A 25,991-nucleotide genomic window follows, 5' to 3' on the forward strand; every position below is an offset into this window, starting at 1 on the left:
CCTCTTATAATTCCTCATTTCACTAAAGTAATCTTGGAATCACTAAAGTTTTGTGGAAGCACCATCTATCTGGGGGAAAAACTGCCTTTAAACACCTGCAAATTGGGTTGATAGTATCTGGTTAAGAGGTGGTATCAGTCATGTAAGAGTAAGATTGTGACCGTTTAGTCATATTTAATAACCCACTTACATAACCCTTGTTATTTAATTCAGATACGATGTTCAGCTTGTATTTCTTGATAATAACCCCCCTCCTCCAAACCAACACAGATGTACACACCCAATCAGCGTGCATGACTGCTGACTGGCACTCTTTCCAATGACTGTTTATTGAGTGTCAGGAACACAACTGTGATTATACAAAATGAAGTGGACAAACGGTCTTGCACAAATGACGTACATTTCACAGTTAATCGTGAAGGTTAGAAAGGTTAACAAGTTCTATTAGTACTTTTCATAAGCAGTTTGATTTCTGAAAAATAAAGTAACATAATTTTAGTAACTACTAAAATTTCTTTAAAACTATCTATCAATCTGAAGAACAAACTAAAAACCTGTTTATTACATGAATGCTACTTATGAGAATTTAAAATATGGGTTCACTTCCTATTTTCCACAAGTCTTTGACTTGTTTATTTACTAAATTAACAGAACCTGGGATGCGGTTTTTTAAGTTAGCAACTTCCTTAGGGTTACTGGGAAGTAGAGTAATTATGAAAAAGGGAACACTTCAATTATTGTATAAAAGATTGCTTTGCATACTGATTACTTCTTGAACCCCAAAACGTGCTATTTAGAGGCAAGGGCCCATTTTGTGCCCATTAAAAGAAATATACAGGTGAATGTCTGTCTCATCCCTCTAATCATATGTAATAAAATTATATCACTGTCAATAACAGCAAAGATAATGATATATTAATTTTAAGAGCAGTTAGAACCAGAAGGAAAAGGCTGTTATACAGAAAAACATACAAATATGTAGGTAGAAGTGAAAAACTGAAGAATGTGGAGTGTTTACTGTCCCGTTACTCATACAGACGTGCTGGATTCAACACCCACGCTGAATCTCCATTTATTCCACGGAGGTGGAGTTCACCATGGTTCGACTGCCCACCAGATCCCCAAATGTCAAAGTGAAACAAAACTCAATGAATTCTAGATGACTGTTTTACTTCCCCTAAAGAAGTTATCTGTAAATAAGAAAAATCAACTGATAGGGGGAAAAAAAAAAGGTCTGTCATTTGTCAACAGATGGACGAAGACAAGCTTTTGACTCAAAGAGAACCTGCCGCGAGTCTTAGTCTTTGGAAGGTCAGACAGCTGCAGTGTTCGGTCACATGGAGATGGTGTCTTCATGTCTCAGAGGCCGCATTCTGTAGGCCAGACGTGTGCTCACCAACCTATACAAGGGTCAGGGCAGTCCCGCAGGTAAGTTTCGAATTGACCTTTGGTAACATCTATCAAGGTTGTGTATACGGTCAGCTGAAAGAAAAGTTATTTTTACTTTAAGGACGTTTTCACTTCAGAGATGTTCTGATATATATTAGCATTTCTATACTTGTAGAATTTGCTTTAGAAGTTCTTTAATATTAAACAATATAACTGTTAATATATGCAAAGCATGCTATATAATGTATATATTTATATTAATATAGTATAATCATATAAAATTAGCTAAAGTCTCACCAAATAACTAAAGCAAACAACTTCAACAGGATCACTGTTTCAGGTAATGAATATAAACAGGCTCAGGAAAGAATCTCCAGCTCCTTATAGGAGCTTATTCCTGACAGCACATTGCTCCACCCCCAATGCTTTAAGTCTGCCTTAACCCTCCTTGACGCACAGCTGGCAGTCCTGGGAGACCTGCCGGTGTCCTATGGAGTAAAAACCGTGGAGCTTTGGCTATCCCTATCCTTAAAGCATTTCCAATACAGCGGGGGAAACTGCAGGCACCCAGATCACAAGGCACACACCCAAACACAAGTCACGAGATTGTGACTTGCTCAAAGATGGTATAGGCAAAACGCAAGTATGGCAGGGCCCGTGAACTGAAGGCAGGCTTCCTGTGAGAACCAGGGAGACCTGGATGCTAAAGGCCGGAGGGATTTGTCCTGGCAGGGTAAAGGCGGCATGTTTACTTTAGGGAGAGCTGTGGAGAAGGACCAAGAAAAGAAGGAACAAATGGGATAATTAGGGGGGCATATTCAGAACGTTCAGGGAATGATTGTTAGCGAGTGGTGGGATGATAGGAAACTTTTTGCAGTTTTTTAAAACTATAGCGTAGGGAAAAGATAAACAGATGTAGTAAAGTTTAAGGGAAACCCGAACCCACCAAGACACAGAGCTCTGTCTGAAAATGGACTTCAGACTTTGTTTTGTTGACATTTAGGTGTTAGTTATATAGTGTGAGATTTTTAATAGATACCAATAAGAGTAAAATGCTAGCCTTAATTCAAATGCTATGTAAATAAAGCTATAAACAATATTCTGACCTATCAAGCCTCAGTGATCAATTTCTTTCTTGTATTCCAAAATACAGTTTTAGCCACACAAAAACATTTTTTAATAAAAAATCAGTCCTCAGCTGAACATAACTTTCGTGCTCAAACTGATCAAAGAGAACAGAGAAAGATAAAACATAGGGCCAAATTCTTTCCCTAAAAGGCAAATATACATATAACATTTAAAATACCTTGTTGAGGACAGGTTTTGTTGACAGGACATCATACATGGTTTCAAATGAGATATTCTAAAACACAAGAAAAGAGTTTTGTTCAGTAAGTTAAATACAGAAGCCAACAGCCTTATCTACACACATGGGCCACTAGAAACCAAGACACTCTTTAATCAACCTCCCCTCCATCCCCGCAGTAGAGTTTCTGTGGGAGTCACTGTTAGAAACACAGGTAACAGTTTCAATGGATTACTTTCCTCTCTCTCCTTCCCCTTTTTAAATTCTTGCCTGTTTGTTATTCAACTTCAGAGTGGTATCCAGCATTAGAACCAGAAAAGGAAAGTACAGCACAATTTTGCTCTTTAAGTTAAGAAAACGAAACAAAAAAATCAGTGGAGAGTGGCTAGAGATACTAGGAAAAATAGGACGTTTATAAATTACTTGAAGGCCAAAGAAAAATGCCAGAACCAAGAGAATCTTTCATGGCAACAGTTTCTTTCTAAAGATGACCCTGCAAAGGTACCTCTTGGCTGGTGCGGTTCAGACACATCTTTGCAGGCGTTCTGCGATCATCAAGGAAGAAGGGATGTTTCCAACGGTCATAATTTGTTTGTACCACATACCATCTACCCTGCTTAGCATCGAGTCTAGATACAAAAGGAGAGATTCCCTCTTAGGCTACATGCCTTAAAACTCAAAGTATGTCAGTGTATGCTTTTGTTTCTACTTCTTTTGCTTTAACAAACCTACTTACTCATATACATCCAATGATTCCTTTCTGTCTCGTGTAATCACACAACCTTCCCCAGACTGGTTGCCTCCCAGGATAAAGTAGGCTGGGGCCAATATCTTGGTCTTGGTCAATAAATTCTTGGCTTCTTCATAACTATATAGAAACATTTAAAAAGAAAAATGAAACTTTTTCTTAATTTTAGTAAATAACTTCATTTATTTTTAAATTTTACTTTAAGTTCTGGGACACATGTGCTGAACGTGCAGGTTTGTTACATAGGTACACATGTGCCATGGTGGTTTGCTGCACCCATCAACCCATCATCTAAGTTTCAAGCCCTACATGCATTAGGTATTTGTCCTAATGCTCTCCCTCCCCTTTCACCCCACCCCCTGACAGGCCCTGGTGCGTGATGTTCCCCTCCCTGTGTTCATGTGTTCTCTTTGTTCAGCTCTCACTTATGAGTGAGAACATGCAGTGTTTGGTTTTCTGTTCCTGTGTTAGTTTGCTGAGGATGATGGTGGGAAACATTTTTAGATGACTTAGAACGGAAATGTTTAGCTCTGTAGAAACTAAAGAAAAACAAGTATCTAAGGAATGTGTTATTTATTTATTTCTATTTTTAGAGATGGGCTCTCACTCTGTTGCCCAGGCTGGTCTCGAACTCCTTGGCACAAGCGATACTCTTGCCTTCGCCTCCCAAAGTACTGGGATTACAGGCATGAGCCACCATGGCCAGCCACAATGTGTTTTCTAAAAAAGGATGGTGAGCAATGCCTCTGGGAAAAGCAATCCCTGACCCTGTATGGTGAACACTGAGATGGGAAGTGGGAATCTTAGGAAGCCCCTCTAATCTGAAGGAGAAACAAAGTGGCCTCAAGAGATCATCTTCCACCCTTACTGTCCATGCCTTTCACTCAACAACAGAACAAAGGGAAATAATATTACAGTATGTAGGACTTAGAGAACAGAAAGTAAACCTTCTTGAAAATTAGGACTATTAAAAATTGAAGTGGGTTATCAAAGAACACTACTAACATTAAATCTTATTCCCTGGGAAGTATTAAAAATAGGATTGATGCCCATTTATTTGGATGCAGTGCTGGCTGAATGAAGGAAAGGCAGTTTTGCTATTGTAAGATTTCTATACCAAGGCAAGATATAACTTACAGGTTAATATGTAGTACATTTTGTATTTATTTATTTTGTTTTTTTAAGACAGAGTCTCACTCTGTCACTCAGGGTGAAGTGCAGTGGACTGATCCCAGCTCACTGCAGTCTCGACCTCCTTGGGCTCAGGTGATCCTCCCACCTCAGCCTCCTGAGTAGCTGGGACTACAGGCAGGCACGTGTCACCATGCCTGGCTAATTTTTGTATTTTTTATAGAGATGGGGTTTCGCCATGTTGCTCAGACTGGTCTCAAACCCCTGGGTGCAAGTCATCTGTCTATCTCAGCCACCCAAAGTGTGAGGATTACAGGCATAAGCCACTGTGCCTGGTCTGTACTACCATTTAAATGAAGATTTTACTGTATGACTGTTCTTTTTTGTGTGGGTCATTTTTTTTCTGTACACCAAAAATATTCATAGGTGCCTTTCATAATGTCAGTATCCCTAGTGCTTTTTAAGTAATTCATTTATTTGCTATAAAACACACAATCTGCACAAAGAAAACATGAGTAATTCCACATGAGTGTCAGAGGTTCACCTAAGAAATTCTGCAATAGTTCCTCAAAGGATTGTTAAGCTGGAGCTTGACAAATATTTTTATTTTTTAATATGAGTAACTTAAAATAAATATTTAATATAAAGCAACGAAACACTTTACCTTGTGCTATTTTCCAGAACTGTTCTAGTGAGGAACCCTATCCACATGGCATCTTTCTTTCCCAGAATCCATTCTAGAATACCTGGAAGAGATGAACACAATGTCAGGAACCGGAAGAGGTTACACTATGTAACCAGTCAGGACCCGGAAGAGGCTGGACTATATAACCAGTCAGGAACCAGAAGAGGTTAGACTTTGTAACCAGTCGGGAACCGGAAGAGGTTGGACTTTGTAACCAGAAGGCACAGTCCAGCCTTCCTCATAAAAAACCTCTGAGATTCCCATTTCACTTGAGAATGCTCTACTTACCCAGATAACCACCATTTATACTGAAACGTTCATTCAGTGAAAGACTGAACAGTCCCTGAGAAAAAGACAAAGCAACGAAGTCAGAAACATCAACCATGCGCTTTAAGGCCCTGTCGCTCACTGTACTTCAGAGTGGGATATAAAGGCCTAGCTTTGGTAATGGGGAAGGCAAAAATAAATCAAAACCATAAAAGGCTTTTTAAAAAGTTCAAAGCATTTTTTATTCTAGTATGTGAGATAAGTAGGTGGGGTATCACTGGCAACGCTTTTTGGACAGGAAACTGAAGGGCAGGGAATGAACGCCTGACTTGCCTAAGTGAGCGGAAGACCTAGGACTAGAAATCAGATTGTGACTCCCAGCCCTTGACACCCGGCCACATGCTCTTTATCCCAGAACAGGCTCAGAAACCTCCGTTTCCTTTCTACTCTTCTCTACCACGAGATCTCATACCTATGAAGTGACAAGAAGTACAAGGGGGTGAAATGGGGCTTCATATTCCCTTTAGGTCCTCATATTCTTAGATTTCAACTTTTACGTAACAGTAATAGGACAAAAGGCTACCTGTATAATTATGTAACAACAGACTCCTTACTGGTTTGAATCCTGTTAACATGCCCACATAGCCAGCAAAGCTTGAAGCCTTGAAGACAGTTTTGTTGTTTCTTTGGAAGTCCAAATTCACTGTTAAAGGTTTTAGTTGCTCAGTTATGACCCAGGTATCATTATTTATGTTCCACCTATAAAAGACATGTTTCAGTGACATTTCAGAAACACAGTGATAGTAATGATCAACATGATGATGAGGGCCAGGCATTACACTAGGAGCTTTATTTACCGAGTCACCACGATCAATCCTAACAAGACCTTTACAATATGGTATATTTATTGTGTTTTCCAAATGATAAAATTGAGGTTCAGAGAAGTCAGGTAACTCTCCCAATATCACACAGCTTATAAATAGGGAGCCTCAGATTCAAACATAGAATGCTAATTACAATATTCTTATTTTTTCAGAAAGGTCAAGATGGACACATAAAATAGAAGAGCATGTCCCTCTTGTCTCAGCACTCAAGTAATCCATTTATCTTCACTTATGATCACATTTTGGGTATGACTTGGGACTTATCATCAATATAATACAACCTACTCTTCCTACAGAACGAAACAGTTCTGTGTTCTTTTTTTTTTTTTTTTTTGAGATGGAGTCTGGCTCTGTATCCCAAGCTGCAGTGCAGTGGCGCGATCTCGGCTCACTGCAACCTCCGCCTTGCAGGTTCAAAAAAGTCTCTGCCTCAGGCTCCCAAGTAGCCGGGATTACAGATGCCCACCACCATGCCTGGCTAATTTTTATGTTTTTAGTAGAGACGGGGTTTCACCATCTTGGCCAGGCTGGTCTTGAACTCCTGACCTCGTGATCCACCCGTGTCAGCCTCCCAAAAAGCTGGGATTACAGGCGTGAACCACCATGCCTGACCCTTTGTTCTGTACTTACCCAAGAAACACTCCAAAATCCATGTTTCTCCCATGTATTAGATGACCTATTTGAAGGTAGACAGAAGAGACGTGTAATAGCAGTTAAGATTCTAAATCAAAGCTGGACAATTAATTTTGATTAATTAATTTATTTCTGAGACAGAGTCTCGTTCTGTTGGCCAGACTGGAGTGCAGTGGTGCGATCTCAGCTCACTGCAACCTCTGCCTCCCAGGTTCAAGCAATTCTTGTGCCTCAGCCTTCCACGTAGTTGGGATTACAGACATGTGCGACCGCACCTGGCTACTTTTTTTGTGTGTGTGTGTATTTTTCTTTTAGTAGAGAAGGGGTTTTACCATGTTGGCCAGTCTGGTGTCAAACTCCCAACCTCAGATGATTCGCCCGCCTCAGCCTCGCAAAGTGCTGGCATTACAGGGGTAAGCCACTGTGCCTGGCCTCTAATTTTGATTAATTTATATTCACAATTGTTTCTTCAAACAATAAGAAGTAAGAAATATCCTAATATCCTAAGCCTTCACCAGATGGGACTGTTGTCACTGTCAATCTGCCAGATAACCCCACAAAATTTGAGAGCACGGGTTTCCAGGTAAGATCAGAATATGGGAAAAGGAATCAATGGTCACGTTTTGGTTCACTATCACATGGTTCTACCAGGACACAGAAATCTGAGCCTCAATTACTGTGATTCATCAAATGTTTCCCTTCAGGCACCATCCCCTAGAGCAGGACATCTCAAGGGTAAGGTACAGGCAGATTTATACCCAGAGTATAGGTCAAAGATCAGGGTGAGTTAGTGAAGTTGTCCTGTGCTTTGTACTCTGGGGACCAGTCAGGAAAAATACGGGAAAGTGAGGCTGGTATCCATTGGGTTGCCTGGCTGGGAAAGGATGGTAGAATGTGTGTTCTGGGCCTCAAGAAAAGGACAGATGTCATGACATACACGAAGATAAGGAAGCACCTCCTGCGAGCACTTCTATCAAATCATGTAGATGGGTAGAAGTAAACTATGAGAAAGAGAAGAATGTTTCTAGCCCTGAAACATTTCTTCCAGGTTTTTTGCATGTCTGAAATCAACTTTAATAGGCAGTACAGTAGTCTGAAAATAAGGAAAATTTTCAGTACAATCACAAAATTTTACCAAGAAATAAAAAGCTGTACGCAACATACACAGAATTTACATAGCAAGCCCAAATTTTAGAAGTTCTAATTTCATTTAGAAGATTTTTCTGTATGTAGTGCTTCATGCTGCCCACCCTCCCTCAGCATACAATTACCTTTTTTGTCTTCTGCTACTATTGAAGTACAAATGGTAAATAATTCATAAAAAATATTGAATGAAATAATCTCTCCTATGAGAAAAGAAAATTTTGTGTTAATATACAGAACCATGACAATGGGAGAAAAATTTGTTTTAAGAAAAAGTTTCAGTGTTTTCATTGTGTGAGTGTGTGCTTTGGCCAGTGGGGCTGTGCTGGAACGGCTGGCTGGAGGTGGTTTTCTTCCCCAGCCTGGTCTCTCTAGACTCAAGATGAAACAAGTCACCAAGGAGGCAGCCTTTGGGCGAGCTGAACATCTGGGCAGGTTGCAATTGTTCTCCAACATCACGTCCAAAATGTTTATTATCAACATGCTTCATTTTGAATTTTCTTTTGGGAGCGTAAATATGATCATTTAATACATCTGGCTCTTGGCTGTTTGCTGGACATATATTTTGCCCAGATTTTTAAAGTGTGACTAAAATTTCTAAGGTGAAAAAGGAGATTCAAGAACTATTAAAATTAGTACAGAGCTGCCAAGAAACTCCATTCTAGGGTATTTTATTTTTTGAATATTTTCCCAAAATGTATAATACTGCTATTTAGCATTTAATTCAAAAGTAGGCAGCACATTGTATTTCTGTCCCATTTAACATTAACATGTTAAGCTCAACATGTTTTTTTCACCCAAATCCAATGTTTATTTTATTTCCATTAAATTTCTAATTTGGTGAAATTCTAGTTATTTTATTATACATTTATAATAATTTATAATAATTATATAAATTTACACCACTTATATATGATGTTATTCTTAATCCATAAGGTATTTTTGGTAAGCTATTTGGTATTGAGTTGCTAGAGTTCTTTACATAATAAAGGAATTAGACTTGCTCTCCATAAAGGCAGCAAGTACATATTTCCAGTATGCTATCTTTTAAATGATTTTTTTAAAGAAGCAGCACACAAAACTAGCCACTTTTGTTGATAAATACTACTGATTTTCACAAATTCTCAATCATCTCTCTTATCAAATGAAGGTACTGTTGGCTATTTAAAATAATGACACTACTGCTTTGCTAGCTTAAAGATAAAACTTTTGGGGTCGTGGGGAAAATCTTTTTCGTTACATGCCATAAAGCTTAAATTGAAATTTTAAAAATAGCTTCCCAAACCATCAATATCTAAGAATAATTTTAACGAATGACATGCAAGGTCTTCTCCCTGAAAATAAAAGATACTGCTCAGAGAAATCAGTAACTTAAATAAATATTGAGAAAAACAAAGTTGGAAGAATTATACCACCTAATTTGAAGACTTACTATAAAGCTTTAGTAACTGAGGTGAAATAGTATTGATATAAGGGAAGACAAAAAGACAAATATGTAAATGAAACTTAATTCCCCAAACAAAACAACATATATACAATCACCTGATTGTATATACAGATACACATTGTGTGTGTGTGTGTATATATACATATGTATTGTATATTTATATCAAACACATCACTGCAATTTGCTGAGGAAAGGATAGCCTTTTGAATTGATAGTGTTTAACTAACTGGATATACCATATGAGAAAAACCTGAAGCTTGACCCATAAGTCATAGCATATACAAAAATAATTCAAAATAGATGATAGGCCTAAATGTAAAAAGTAAACATTAAACATCTAGAAGAAAATATATAAGCATATATATATGACTTTGGGGTAGGCCAAGATTCCTTAAATGGATACAAAAGGCACTACTCATAAAAGAGAAGACTGAGATATTAGACTTCACTAAAATTAAAAATTTCTGTTCATCAAAAGACAAAAGTAAGAGAATAAAAATGAAAGTCATAGACTGGGAGCAGATATTCAGAATCCATATATCTGACAAAGGGCTTATATTCAAAGTATGTAAAAAATTCCTTCAGTCTAATTTTTAAAAGGGCAAAAGACCTTCACAAGCCCTTCTCCAAAAGAAACAAAGAAACCAAAAAAAAAAAGTCAATAAACTGTTCAATCTCATTAGTCATCAAGGAAATGCAAATTGAAACTAAAATGCGATACTGTGACACTCAACAAAAAGGCTCAAATAAAGATTGACACTAACAAAAAAAAAAAGGAAAAAGAAAAGACTGACACTATCGAGAGGAGAATTATCATAGGAGAAAACTGAAACTCTCATACTCTGCTGATTGTCAACTGCTGGAATCACTTTGGAAAACTGTTTGGCAGAATCTATAAGGCTAAACACACAATTACTCTATAACACAACAGTTCACTTCCTAGGTATATATCCAGAAAATGAGTACCTAGAACCCCCCCAAAATGTACTACAATATTTATAATTCCTTTATTGTTAATATCACAAATCTGAAAACTACCCAAATACCCTGCTGATACAATAGCACACCACCCATAATGAAATACAAGAAATCACACAGGACAGTTCATATTGTTCAGTTCTATTTATACAAAGTTCACGAAGAGGCAAAACTAATCTATAGTGACATCAGAATAGTGTTTACTGGAGGAGGCAGTATTTTCTGCAAAGGGGCATGATGGAGCATCGTGGAGTGCTGGGCTCTTCCGTATCTTGATCTGAGTCATGGCTACATGCATGCATGCATTTCTGAAGCTTCACTGAGCTGTATATCTAAGACCTGTGCACTTTGCTGTATGTATATCACACCTCAATGGAAACTTGTAAAAGAATTTAACTATTTTTTTTTTTAAAGCTTCTAAGTGAACTTTACCTAAAGGTATATCAGTAACAGCGGCAATACCCTTCATTTCCTCTTCAAAAGGGCCAGGAAAGTTGCCAAGTAGGCCAGGCTGGAAAACAAATATATTAATAAAAGCACTTAATATAATAATAATAAAATATATACAATATAATATAAACAAATATAATAATAAAAGCATGCTTTGAAATCTAGTTCTTCGACATATAATTTGTTCTAGATACTGCTATCACAATAAGTGATAGGAATTATTTTTTAAAGCATTTTTACATCATGTAGTTATAAAAAGATTCTATGTAATACTGAATATTGGGCCCCTATACAGAGACCAGATTCTCAGATTGTTTTTCCTGCCTTATTTTTCCATCATTCTCCGGAGAAGGCAGGAACGAGAGTAATTCCACTTGGATGACCTAACCTGACCCACACCACAAAAACATCATAACAAGCACTCCTTATCTCTCTGCACGAACTCACCCTCTAGCCATTGGCATATACCATTCTTACCATTTCCTTCCCACACTCACAGAGATAAACCTGCACTATTCTATCCATAGCCCTGTGTCATGGTTAATGGCTGATCTTCAGCTAAGATGAAGTCACTGCATTCTTTTAGCAAACCAGAGACATTGAGCAAATTCAGTGGTGGACATCATATATTTATTCTCAATGGCAACTACTAACATCCAGATCACAACTTAAGTTCACGGCCTTTTGCTGAGATAATCTGCTTAAAATTCATGAATCTCATTTTTTTAACCAACTTGGTAATTATATGTAATGTCACCTAAACATATTTTTTCCCCCTAGGAACTCAAAGTACTCCCCAAGTGGAAAGTTCCAGCCATTTAACAAACAAATGTGACGTAATGGGTATTTATTAAACACTTATTACATCCAAGCACTATGCTTTATACACAGTATGTCATTTAACCCTTACAACCACCATATGAAATATACATTAGTAATTATTATTCTCCCTGATGAGAAAACTGAAGTTTCATAGGTTAAGAAACTTTCCCTAGGACACAAGGCTAGTATGTGACTGATCCAGCCTTAAAACCCAGTATTGTCCGATTCCACGGCGTGGCACAAAAACTCTCTGCAATGTTGCCCTCCCTGATAACATTCAGAGTAGAGGGGAGATTAAGGCATACGGGGAACGTGGGGACCTCATCCTCTTTTGCTCCCGCCAGCATTTTTTGTTTTGAGGAAGTCCGGTAAGTATGAACATAAAGGATAGCCTGAAACAAAAGCTCCGAGAGCATGAACGTGAGAGATAATGGGTTTGGTGCTTGGCAGGTACAAGTGTCATAGGGAGGATGTGGCCACAGCACTCAGCCGCTAGGGCAATGATTCTCGACCACGGGAGATTTGGTAACATCTAAGGACATTTTTGGTTGTCACAACTGAGGGGGTGTTACCCGCATCCAGTGGGAAAGGGCCAGGGATGCTGGTAAACATTATGCCATGCACATGACAGCCCCACAAAAAAGAGACACCCACCCCAGGCTGGGCATCCTGAAATGTAGACAAGCCCACGACAAAGAAATATCCAACCCAGGCCGGGCATGGCAGTTCACACCTATGATCCCAACACTTTGGGAGAACACTTTGGGAGGTTGAGGCGGGAAGATCGCTTGAGCCCAGGAGTTGGGAGACCAGCCTGGGTGACACAGCAAGCCTCCGTCTCTACTAAAAATTCAGAAAATTAGCTGGGTGTGGCGGCACGTGACTGTAGTCCCAGCTACTCAGGAGGCTGAGGCAGAAGGATCCCTTGAGCCTGGGAGATCAAGGCAGCTGTGAGCTATGATCATGCCAGTGCACTCCAGCCTGGGCCACAGAGTGAGATGAGGTCTCAAAAAAAAAAAAAAAAAAAAGCTGCCCAACCCCAAATGTCATTAATGCCCAAAATCTGCCATCAAGAGCAATGAGGATCCCTTTAACAGTTCTAGGGGCCAGGCCCTAGGTGTTTCATTGGTTCTGCGTCAACAAAAACGGGGCTGAGAAATGGAGTCTTCTGCATGATGAAGATGAAAATGAAATGGTTTGGTGATTGCACAGAAACACTCAGCCCAAATGAGTTTCAGGGTCAGAGCTACTGAGGAACTCTACAGAATATGGGGCCAGGCTGAGTATGTCATTTGCTCATATCTACAAAAAAAAAAATCTCTGGATGTCCCTGAGATACTTAAGAAAAAAAAACCAAGTCTTCAGTAGTGAACTCACTACATAAAGGGAAGGAAATACCACACTCCCAGATGAAATATGTTTATTTGCCCAATGTCGTAATGTAGTCCCATCCCCTTTTACGAAACCATAATTTGCTATGCTGTAACCCTAATATTACCAATTCCCCAAATTTAAGTCCCTCTGAAGTTCTGACAGTGAGCTAGATTCATGCAGATTTGCCCAAGTCCCTCCGAAGAGGTTGCTGAATTATGCCTTTAAATAAATACCAGCGCATTTTCTATGCGCTTAACATTTATTGTGAGAAATAATATTTCTTACCAATTTTTCATCCACCACCTGCACAATTTTTCCACTTGGCACGAATGTATTTATCATATTCTTCAGAGAATTCACTATAACCTTTAGCTGAAAAATAAATAAAATGCTTACTAAAAGACATAATGAAATGCTGTCAAGATTACCTTTTGGCTTACCCATATGCAGCTAAAAGAGAGTGCTATTTGACAATTTATATATGTATATTTTAAAACAGCGTCTCGCTCTGTCACCCAGGCTGCAGTGCAGTAGCACCATCTCGGCTCACTGCAATCTCCGCCTCCCAGGTACAAGCGATTCTCCTGCCTCAGCCTCCCAAGTAGCTGAGATTACAAGCGTGCATCACCATTCCCAGCTAATTTTTGTATTTTTTTTTTTTAAGACGGAGTTTTGCTCTTGTCGCCCAGGCTGGAGTGCAATGGCACGATCTCTGCTCACCGCAACCTCTGCCTCCCGGGTTCAAGCGATTCTCTTGCCTCAGCCTCCCAAGTAGCTGGGACTACAGGCATGCACCACCATGCCTGGCTAATTTTTGTATTTTTAGTAGAGACGGGGTTTCACCATCTTGGCCAGGCTGGTCTCGAACTCTGACCTCGTGATCCACCCTCCTCGGCCTCCCAAAGTGCTGGGATTACAGGCATGAGCCACCGTGCCTGGCCTAATTTTTGTATTTTTAATAGAGACAGGGTTTCACCATGTTGGTCAGGCTGGTCTTGAACTTCTGACCTCAGGTGATCCGCCTGCCTCAGCCTCCCAAAGTACTGGGACTGATTACAGGCATGAGCCACCGTGCCTGGCCTCGATTAATATATTAATACAGTAAGTCTAATTTTATCTTTAAAGTGAATTTGATTCTTAATTATTTACATGAAGGGAGATGACATAAAGGGAAAGAAACAAAGGTAAAGTTTACAAAACAGAACAAAGGCTACAGAGGAATGACCTCTTTTCCTCTGCTGTCACTTAACGTATAGGGCAGAAAGGTATCAAAAGCACAATTTTAAACTATTCTGTGGGTAATTTCATGAAGTGTTCTTTTAAAAATACAATAATATTTAATAAAGTTAGAAATAAAAGATTTAATATAGAATCTCCACGGTCCGTGGGGGGAAAATAAATAAATAAAATAAGAAATATGGCCGGGCATGGCGGCTCATGCCTATAATCCCAGCACTTTGGGAGGCTGAGGTGGGAGGATCACTCGAGGTCAGGAGTTTGAGATCAGCTTGGACAATTTGGCAAAATCTTGTCTCTACTAAAAATACAAAAATTAGCCGGCATGGTGGCAGGTGCCTGTAATTCCAGCTACTCAGGAAGCTGAGGCAGGGGAATTGCTTGAACCCAGGAGGCGGAGGTTGCGGCGAGCTGAGATCGTGCCACTGCATTCCAGCCTGGGTGACAGAGTGAGACTCTGTCTCAAAACAAAAAAAAAATCAATCAATCAATAAAAATAAAGAAATAAAATAAAATAAAAAATAAAAATAAAGAAATAAAAGATTTAAGCATCATAGCATACCATCGGTGCCTTGTCAAGCATCAATTCATGCCATCTTTTGTAGGGTGGTAAGTCAAGATTTATGGTGTACCATGGAACTGGACCTCTGTACCTGTAATGAGAGGTGTATCATCTTGAAATGATGAAAGGGTTTTTTGTGAGGGTCAGTTAGATACATCTATAAGGATATATGAGAGGCATAGTCTTAACAACAGTGTAGAATTTGGTTACCCAAACCAAAATTTGGAAAGAAAGTTCATTCTCTACCTAGTGCTTCTAGGTTGAGAACATAATCATAAGCGGTCACAGAAATCCTGGAATAGAATGATCTAGTAGGGAGGGTTCATGTGAATTGGTTTTCTATGAAAAAATCAACTATGGCTTAAGAGCTCTAACCTGATTATCACTGACGGGAAATACCTGGCATTTTTTTTCTCCTAAATATCTGCAAAGATTTAGTCTGGGCTCTAGACAATTCTCCAGTTGGTTTCCAGTTTCAGAATTCTCTCTCAGAGAGTGTAACACTATTGCCAAACCAATGTCTCCAGTGTTGCCTTCAGGAAGATCACCTTTTAAGCCCCAGATGGCAACATGTATTATCTTCCCACGATCAGCTTCAAGAACCTTCATGATTCTGTCAGCCATCCTAATCTTCCCTACTATATACCTCTTCTCTTCTCATTTTTCTGTACAAAGTCCAAGCCCAAGCTGTATTCTGTCATATCCTCCAACTTCCTACTCTTTAACTTACGTGCAGCAATTTCTGAGGATATAGCAACATCCAGTCACTTATCAGTGAAGCTGGGCCATATTTCTGCTGGATGAATTCTACAACTATTTTTGTTGCTATAGGAACATTATTTTCTGGCCCTGGTAACTAAACTGAAATAGCTTTTAAGGGTGTGCCATTTAGTGGTTTATCAGTATAAACCTATGCCTAAAAATAACCATCATCTGTTCCACTGATCTGCTCCTGAGACTGGCAGGGTGACTCTGGTATGTGCCACAATGATACCAGTCTCCTAAATAGAAATGTTATCTAGACTTATGTCCATAGCTGGGGATGGGTTATTACCTAAGTCATGAACTGTGGTTCTATTTATATTTCCACTGTCATAAATAATTACTTGGTTCTCTAAATAATGCTGTGTAACTTGGGGCCCTGGTATATGTATGAGGTTTTATGAAACTGTTAACTAGCAGACATTCAGGTTGTGATTTAGACAGAAAAGAAAAGCATATTCAATTTTGGAAATGTACATTTAAACAAAATCATAGTGAACGAATTTTGTTCTTCTCAAAGCATTTTCAAGTTCCCCATTTTCTTAGGAGCTGATATCTACATGAAATACTACAATACTTATATTCTAGAAAAAAACTTTTCATCACAACAAATTAATTCCATTTCTGACAGACCATAATTTCACATGTAAAATTTTGTCCCACAATTCAGTAAGTAATTATTGTTCCCCATATTATGGGCAGGTATTACTAGTCTCCCCTCTCCCTTCAAGTGTGCATTTAGATTTCTATGTCTAGTAGCAAAGATACCTCAGTGGCCTGTTGGAGCTATGCGTGTCGTCCCTATGAACTCCAATCAGCTGCTCCTCACCTCATAACATCCAACCAATCCCAAATCATGCCTCTATATCCGCCATAAATTCCTGATTCTTTTTCAGCCTAGAGTCTTGGGTAGGTTCATGGATCTCAGAGACGCGATGAGAGGGGATGAACACAACACAACGGACAATGAAGGGATTACAATGAGGTGGGGATGATGAGACCCCACAAACCTCTCTACCATCAAACCTGCGCTAATTAGAATTTGAGAGAACTGGTTAATCTAATAAACCAAATTATTTTAATGACTAAAGCTTAGCCATAATTGCACATTTTACCTCTCGTTAAACAGTTTTCTAAAACATTTCAGTGTTTAACTTGTGCGCCTCAATTTCCCCATAAGAATAAAAGAGTATCCACCTTATAATAGCAGGGAAGACACTATATGAAAAATGCAAAAATAAAAAAAACACTTAGCAGCATTGGTATTCAATCAACGGTAGTTATCACAGTTTATTTTCCTACTTCACTGCAAACAAGAAATATCATTTCATCATTTTTGAGACTTAGTGTTTGCAATGTCCATGCCATTCATAATATCAGCAACATCACCTGAACCCACATGTCTACCTAGGTGGCATGGAAACTAGTCCAAGTGACACAACACACACATATACAAATAAGAGAGCAAGTGCTAGGCACCCCGTGGGCAGTGGGAAAGAAATGCTGAATGGGACTCAGATGGATTCAGGGGTGATCTGGCTATCAGTTCCTTTATCTCCAGCATTGATTTGACTAGTCATGCTGGCCAAACAGGTTATCTTTTTCTTTCCTCATATTTGCCCATGGATGCTGCCCAAATCTATGCACTTAATTGAAAAGGATGATCTCAAAGGAACAGGACGTCTGTTTGTCATTCAAAGGTACATAAATACCACAGTTATCTCCTAAATCTCAAGATCCATTGATAGAGTTGAGAGAGGAGAAGGATAAGAACAAAGCTGAGGCTTTTTATGTAGGAAAGCAGGCTAGTGAGATAAAAAGAAAGCTAGCGAAAAAATGAAGGCAAGGAAAGAAACATACAAGTTATGTCCATGTATACACGTGCATGTGTTTTGGAGTATATATGTATGTATACATGTAGGTATGTATGCACATATGTAGACACACACTCACATGCACATGGCAATAAGGAGTCAGTAAAATGCCCAATCAGGAAAGGTTTATGGTTTGCAGGGCATTCAATTTATAGACACATGTAAAGTGCACCTAAAAGGGAGTAGAAACGGCCTCAAACATGGAAGGCACCTCATTAAATGTTCAATGAATCGGGGCAGTGAGACCAGCAGAGAGACATAATCAATCAGTAAGGCAGACATGTCATTGAAGGCCAGAATGATGCCAGTGATGACAGAAAGGAAGACTTTCAGACAGCAGGCCATTGAAGAAAGAGCTGGAATGAACACTGGCCCCAAACAACATCCAAACTGGTTACCTCTAAATTGCTTCCTGCCAAATACTGGCCTCTTTCTACATAAAGGCAAGTAAGTCAAAAGAATTTAGTTTATTACAGTTTCAAGCTATCTGGGACAGAGGCTATTTAAAATACATCGTTTAGACAACAACAGTACAACATAAGTAATTTGGAATGTTGCACAAACTGAAAATGTCATCTTCATATCACTAGATAGAGTTGTACTGTTTCCCCCTACAAACAGCAAGCTACTTTCAGCGAAAGGGCAGTGTAGGAGAAAAAGGTCACCACCCCCTATACCTGTTCCTTCTTTTCTCTGTTCTGTACCCTCTGAGGGGTTTGTGAGCTGTTATTATGGCTTTCTCACAGGCCCATTTAAACACTGAGGATTTGGAAAGACCAAAATCTAGACTAAAAATATTAATGTTAAACACACTGAATCATGACATTGGTCCTCCTCTTAGGTGTTCCAATCCTGTCTTGTCCTCGACAGCTTTGTCGTGCCAAGGTTTATTTTGAGAACGTTTCACATATGAGGGCCTATGATTTTTTGTTACAATATAATTTGGTGGTTTATATCCAGGCACCATAGAGAATCACAGGTCATTTCAAATACAGCCCTTACATTTGTCAAAGATGAGAAAAACACTTCATGGTAGACATGAGAATTTAGTGGAGAATGAAAATCCTTTTCTTTTTTTTTTTTTTTTTTTGAGACGGAGTCTCGCTCTGTCACCCAGGCTGGAGTGCAGTGGTGCGATCTCGGCTCACTGCAAGCTCCGCCTCCCAGGTTCACGCCATTCTCCTGCCTCAGCCTCCCGAGTAGCTGGGACTACAGGCACCCGCCACCACGCCTGGCTAATTTTTTGTATTTTTAGTAGAGACGGGGTTTCACTGTTAGCCAGGATGGTCTCTATCTCCTGACCTCGTGATTCACCCGCCTCGGCCTCCCAAAGTGCTGGGATTACAGGTGTGAGCCACCGCGTCTGGCTGAAAATCCTTTTCTTTCCCATGATTTTGATAGTCTAGCGATGGGCATTTGAATCGGAAGATATTTTCATATTTGTCCAAGATCTCAGCCAAATGCATAATAAACAAATCTGAGAAACAAACCTCTGTCTCGGAATGGGAAACATGACTTAAGATTTTATTCACTATCATTAGTTTATGAGCAATTATTACATACAGAAAAAACTTCACAAAGGTCAAAGGGAGCTTTGATCATCTGATGTTTACTCACGTCGGTCCTGAAGGAGGATAGGTTGATTTTCTGCAGTCCTCTGTCCACTAAAAAGCAAAGAAAATTAAGTTTCAGAAAATAACAAATGCTTGCCAATGGAATAAGCAATTTCAAAAGTAGTTAACAATCTGTGAAGACAACATCAAGTCTGATTTTGCTCTTTTATACGTTTCAATGCCTCTTAAAATAAGTCTTTTCCTTCCAAGAAAACTTCTAAAATCCTAAACCATTAAGTGGATTTTCAGTTTCAATTCAATTTGTAAAAGTGCTAGGTGTTATAATTCGGCTCTAATATTTCAAATATATTGAGTAACGAACAAATGTAACAAAGTAGATGGAAAATATTTATGTTAGAGAGGCTGACTTAGCACTAAAAGTAAATGACCTGATAGGATGTATTATCTGCACTTATCAGCCATGTGTATTGCAACCTGTCCTGGGATTTGCCTCCCAAACCAGATTTTCAGGGCACACAGCACAGGGCCCTTCATCATCTTTCCGTAACTTACCATCCCAGCCTCATCTCCTGACACTCCCCTTAGTATTTATAGCCATATGCAGGCACTTCCTATCATCTCTCACCCTTCCATGCCTGTGTCTGTGCTATTCCCTCTTGCTAGAATGCCTTTTCCCTACCTGGTGAACTGCTGGTTCTAACTTCCAAGATTCAGTTCAAGCATTTTCTTTCTTGTGAAGTCTTCATCTATCTTCCATACGAAAATATTCATACCCTCCTTTCCTCCCACAGCATTTGTGCACACTCTCATCAACATGTTTATGACACTGCTTTATAATCATCTGTTTGCGTTCCTTGTCAATACCAGACTCTGTGCTCCTTGAGGTGAGGACGGCCCCCAACACTGACGTCACTGCCTGAGACAAGGAATGAACAGACTCTTTTAGGGGAAGTTGTCCAAGCTTAGTGGCAGAATGGAATCTTCTCCTAAACTTATCAAAAAAAGTCCACACAGATTTATGATTCTTTTGTTACTCATTCAACATATCAAGTGTCTTTATCTCCTTTCCTCTGGAGAACCAGTTCTGTGAAAGTAAAATAATTGTTTTTAAAAAGTACAAATCCAAAATAAGATAGAGTAGAGTAGGTAAGAAAACTCTTGGAACTGTAGCTTGAGCTCAGGAAACTCTTGGAACTGTAGCTTGAGCTCAGAAAACTCCTGGAACTGTAGCTTGAGCTCAGAAAACTCCTGGAACTGTAGCTTGAGCACAGAAAATGTATCTGCTGGAAAGTTGTGTAAGAATGGAGGTCTAGCATCTTGTTTTAACTTTTGATAACATGGGGAATATATAAAGTAGGTTGACATTACCTGTGATTCAAACATTAGCTGTCAAATTGGCCTTACCACACTGTAAGTTTCTCACATATGTCTGGCTTTGTCTGGTAATTTTGGGTTGAATTCATTAAGAAACAATATCAAGTCTGTAGCAAAAGCTAATTTCCAAAGCCATTCGCGTTCAGTAACAGTGGCTGGGGGCAGCTCGTTTAGAAAAACTTCAGTCTCAACTGTGAACTCAAAGACTGCAAAACTTTATAGCTAGCAAGCTATCTAATGGCTGTGTCACAAGAGACATCAGGATATCCAGCCTCTATTTCTGATAATTCACAGAAATGATGACGGTTATATCCACAAGAGCAAATGAAGCTCATGGTTTATATTGCCGGTTCAATAACACATGTGAGATTCCAATATTTTCCACAAAATATCTGAAAAGGAATACTATAATAAATAACCATGAGCTTTAAACACCTCGCATGTTCACAAGTTTTGTGAATTTGCTCAACTCAGCCTTTTTCTACTCACAAATATTTTTACCACTGTCAATTTTTATAGATCTTAGCAGATTCCATTGCAGGTTATACTCAATCATTATTTTCTCAGCTTCTTCGAAAACATCCTCGCCTGTAGTTGTTTTATACAGATGATTCAGAGGCTAACTCTTCAGTCACTTCAAACTTGGCATTGATCATCTAATAAATATCAACAACTGATCAGTTATCGGTATGTTGAGAGTCAAGAAAAATCACTCAAAAATCACATGCTTTGTTCTTTAATTGATATTGATGTTCTTCCCAAAGCCCAGGACAAGGGTTCTCACTTAATGACGTGTAAAATAATTTCATTTTCCCTGGACACAATACTTCTGCTGCTACAATCGAATACAATTTAGTTAATCCACCATTGGTAAATGGCTTTCCTTATTTTGCTAATAAATGAGCTACTTAGAGACTTATTTGGGTTCCAACTTAATTTTACTTTGTAAAATTTGTAAATAAATTCTGCTGTGAGGAGATACTCCGCTTTATATTTTCTTGTTTATCTGACCATTGTTTTCCTATGAGTTGGGAATACTGTGATGGGTACTTAACCCAAGTGCTTAATTTTATGATCATGTTGTGGACGTAAAACCCTGCTCCATTAGTGACTTGCAGAAAGTTACACAGCTGGTGACAGAATCAGAGTCAATGGCTTTCCCTGTTCTATCAAACAGCTTCCCACAGAGATAATAAAACCAACGCCTCAATTTAATTCCTAACAGAATAATCTGCGCGTAGTTCAGGGCTTCTGGTAATCACTAGAATCAACTCGGCAAATTAAGTGAAATGTAATGACTCCCATCCCTTCCTAATAATGACATTTGCACACCCTGGGTTCCAAAGCCAAAATAAACATCAAATTACAGGCACATTTCTTACTAGACAACTGTGAGCAAAGTTGAAAATGCTCTGTCTAGTATTAGGAGAGAATGTGACCTGCCCCAGAGGTAAGAACTAAAGAGCAAGCTAGCAACAACACATGTGGAGTGAGTCTGAGGTTGATAACGCCTCTTGGTCGCAATAAACAAACGTGAAATTGGCATAGAACCTGGCTGCAAGAAAATAGGATAAATGTGAGAGAAAATAAGAAAGTTGGCAGCTATGAGACTACAGTATTTCAGGGGCTCACATGGCATGAGAGCCTAAGTCATTTATGCAAAAAGGTTAGTTTTAGGGGTAGGGTGGAAAAAAGAGCTACTTCCTCCCCCTCAAAAAAGAATTCTACAGGGAGACACAGCTCCAAAACCCACGAGTAGCCCTAAAACAGAATTATAATGAACTCATTTAATGTTATTTAAAGTTTCTTACTATCCCCAAGTTTATACACAGTTTAATAACAGACAACTCTATTAAGGCAGGTAAAAACTTAAATAGATGATAGGTAAAGATTAGAAAGATGATAAGAAGGGAGATTATGTGGTCTGGATGGTATACTATCTTACACCCTATCACAGGAAACCAAATCCAACTTAGAATCAATTCTCTCTAACCCTCTCCCCACAGTACCTCTCTTTCTCTCTCTCTCCCTGCCCTTCCCCACCTTTCTCCCTGCCCCTCAGTGGTCTCCTAAGAGTGAAGATAAGTGGTAAAAATCTGATATTTCAATGCATTTGAAACTCTCTGGGCCAGGCATGGTGGCTCATGCCTGTAATTCTAGCACCTTGGGAGGCTGAGGTGGGTGTATCACCTGAGGTCAGGAGTTCAAGACCAGCCTGGCCAACATGGCGAAATCCCCGTTACTACTAACAATGCAAAAATTAGCTGGGTGGCATGTGCCTGTAATCCTAGGTACTCTGAAGGCTGAGGTAGGAGAATTGCCTGAAGCCGGGAGGTGGAAGTTGCAGTGAGATGAGATAGTGTCAATGCACTCCAGCCTGGGAGACAGAGCAAGACTCCATCTCAAAAAAAAAAAAAAAAAAAAAAAGAAACTCTCTGGAAAGTGCTTTTAAAAGACTGTTTGGGTCAGAAAATTCTCTAATTTTTCTGGTTATTTGATAGAAACTTAAGCCTCTTTGAATGTCCTCCCCATTCATTAAGAGAAATTAATTACAGAGCCACTGAACATAACATTCTAGAAAAAAACAAAAATATAAAGAGAACATTATTAAGGTCTCAATGAAAGCGCCATACCCTTAAAAAATGGCATAACTTGTACAGCTCCTTAAAATATTTGAGCCCGAAAGAATTAGGAGACCCTGAATGAAATAATGCATGCTTCTAATAATGAATTTTAAAAGTCCAGAAAGCCCCTGTGTGCTTGTCTTATTGAAATACTCAGAAAGAGACAATGAAAGATAATCTAAAATTACATACCTCATGTCAGTTTTCATACCCATCAGAAGCCAAACAACTCTAGCAAGACAATTTTTCATTCATTCAATTCTTGAATTCATCAACAACTATTGTGCAGACAAGTTTTTCCTATAATGTCCTCTTATGTACAACTCAGCAGAAACACTGAATACAAAGAGGCATGTTTCTTACGTGTATAAGAATTCACATGAGCTTGAAAATGTTTTCACTTGTCTTCTGGGCTTTGATGGGATGGCATCCTATTACGCTACTGATATTTAGATCAAAGGAATGTGAATAAACCCTCCAAGAGAGGAAGGACCTCATCTATCTCATTGGCTGACGCATTCCCAGCATTTAGGAGTCTGGCACATAGTAGGCAAGCAGTATTTGTTGAATAAGTGAATGGATTACACCTGTGTGTTCCTTCTTTGGGAGAAGTAGGGAAAAGCAGACGAAGTGCAATAAATTCCTAGGCCAGATGGGGTCTATGAGATTTTTGGCAACTGCGTGAAAATCATTGCTAAAGCTGATTCAATAGCTAATGTCAACAATGTTGACATATGCTGTTAACTCGTATGAGAAGCTGATGCATAAAAATGAGTTTACGAGTTTACTTTGGCAATGAATTACTAAGCCATTACGTTTCATCTTCGCACATCTTATGAAGTGGGTCAGATTTATTACGCAGAGCAGCCATCTCTCCCCTCTAGTTCCTTTCCTGCCAATCACACTTAGCCTACCGCAAGCTGTTTTCTGCCCCCAACACTGCTCTAGTCGAGGTGACCAATGACCTCCAGTTGCCCAACATCATAATACTACTGACATCTCAATAATATTCAACATAGTTAACCTGTCCCAGTCTCTTCCCTGAGCTTCCTGTTCCACTTACTCTTCTATTTTTTTGTTTTTGTTTTCTGTGACGAAGTTTCGCTCATTGTCCAGGCTGGAGTGCAATGGCAGGATCTTGACTCACTGCAACCTCTCCCTCCCAGGTTCAAGCAATTCTCCCGCCTCAGCCTCCTGAGTAGCTGGGACTACAGGCGTGAGCCACTATGCCCAGCTAATTTTTGTATTTTTAGTAGAGACAGGGTTTCTCCATGTTGGCCAGGCTAGTCTCAAACTCCTGGCCTCACGTGATCTGCCCAGCTTGGCCTCCCAAAGTGCTGGGATTACAGGCATGAGCCACCGCGCCCGGCCTGTCCTGTTTTAACTTTGGCAATTTCCCCTCTTCTTGACACATACATGTGCAAGTTACTTAGCCTTTGCCTAGTTCTCTTTTCTTCTCTTTCTCTATCCTATTTCTAGGTGAGTTCATCTGCTCCAAGGGCTTCAAATATAGTATCATTATGCCAGTGACTCTCAGTGTCTCTCTTCTGAGTGCCAGTCCGAGTGGCCTGCTGGATGTCTCTCTGCCACCTGAAATTTAACATACACCCCAAATGAAAACGATCCTCATTCTTTAGCCCCCAAGCTTTCCCCTCCCCATGTTCCCTGGAACTGATGCCACCATTCACCCAGCGAAGCACTTCAGCAATGTGCAGGTCACGCTGACACCTCACTCCCTCATCCTCACCCAACGATTCCTTCAGCTCATTCGCCCTCCTGATTTTTTTCTAGAACATCTACTTCTCTCCCTCACCCCTGGTGCCACCATCCTTCAATGCACCCTGTTTTCTTTTCTGGACTAGTCTCCTCATCTCTACCCTTGCTGCCCTCCAATCCAGACTCACCTTTTTAAAGTGAAAATGTTATCTTGTCTAAAACCATCTAATGGCCTCCCAGTGGCTGGTTCCAGATCCTCCCATTTTTTAGGATAAATTTCTGAATCCTTAATAAGAGTCTACAGAACCCTGGATGATGTCATCTGGCGCTATCTCTCCAGACATTTCTTGCGCCACTGTCTTCACCATCATCTCTTAATAGACTCCTAAAAAATTCAATAATGAAGAATAACTCAGGAGGACCTTCACATACGAATATTGTGAAAAGCCTCAAAAACAAACACAGAAAAAATCCTTACAGATGTTCTAAATCAAATGACTTGTTTCCAATTTAAAGCTGCTTCTCATTATTCATATTTATTGAAAGTACTTTTGAAATATCTTTTGTTACCATGAGGCTATAGTTTATTATATAATGACTCCAGTTGAAAAACTGCTTATTCTTCTCAGAGAATGAAGTCACTAAACTTCTGTAAGGTTCTAAAGGTCCTTCAGTCCATGGATCCCAGGATTTTCCAGGCCAGTAAAAAAAAATTAATGAGGCCTTGGCACAGGAGGGTCCAGATTTTTATTCTGCCAAATGGAGATGTTAAAACAAAACAAATTCCATGCACATAACATCTACCTCTGCCGTTATTTTTAAGAACACGTTTGCAACAATGAAAACTTGAAGTCCATACAATCAGAGTAAAGATTAACATTCTAAATTAATAATTTTAGTTTTGCATTCTTATTTTTCCAGTTTCATTGAAAACCTGTGAAAACAGCTTCCCAAAGTGACACCAGTGGCCAGACTAGACTTTGATAATCGCTGTTCTAGATAAGAACTATTA

The 25,991-nt window shown here is 39.3% G+C and overlaps 1 protein-coding gene across 8 annotated transcripts in view; it reads right to left on the bottom strand.

The window, feature by feature from the left end:
- Positions 1 to 310: 310 nt before the first annotated feature.
- The window catches only part of ASAH1 (N-acylsphingosine amidohydrolase 1), a 28,459-nt gene continuing 2,778 nt past the window's right edge, over positions 311 to 25,991 (bottom strand). The window contains exons 2-17 of one of the 8 annotated variants that reach the window (XM_063815986.1): positions 25,168 to 25,364; positions 24,680 to 24,853; positions 19,945 to 20,181; positions 19,309 to 19,355; positions 15,056 to 15,146; positions 13,543 to 13,629; positions 11,044 to 11,122; positions 8,315 to 8,389; positions 7,041 to 7,086; positions 6,141 to 6,285; positions 5,548 to 5,602; positions 5,239 to 5,320; positions 3,432 to 3,563; positions 3,201 to 3,324; positions 2,696 to 2,752; positions 311 to 1,482 (exon numbers count right to left, since the gene is read on the bottom strand). In XM_063815986.1, the coding sequence (XP_063672056.1) occupies positions 1,393 to 1,482; positions 2,696 to 2,752; positions 3,201 to 3,324; positions 3,432 to 3,563; positions 5,239 to 5,320; positions 5,548 to 5,602; positions 6,141 to 6,285; positions 7,041 to 7,086; positions 8,315 to 8,389; positions 11,044 to 11,122; positions 13,543 to 13,629; positions 15,056 to 15,076 (993 nt within the window). In that variant the 5' untranslated portion in view covers positions 15,077 to 15,146; positions 19,309 to 19,355; positions 19,945 to 20,181; positions 24,680 to 24,853; positions 25,168 to 25,364 and the 3' untranslated portion in view covers positions 311 to 1,392. 8 annotated transcript variants of the gene reach the window in all.

This window comes from Pan troglodytes, chromosome 7, assembly GCF_028858775.2.
Source record: "Pan troglodytes isolate AG18354 chromosome 7, NHGRI_mPanTro3-v2.0_pri, whole genome shotgun sequence".
Lineage (NCBI taxonomy): Eukaryota > Metazoa > Chordata > Mammalia > Primates > Hominidae > Pan > Pan troglodytes.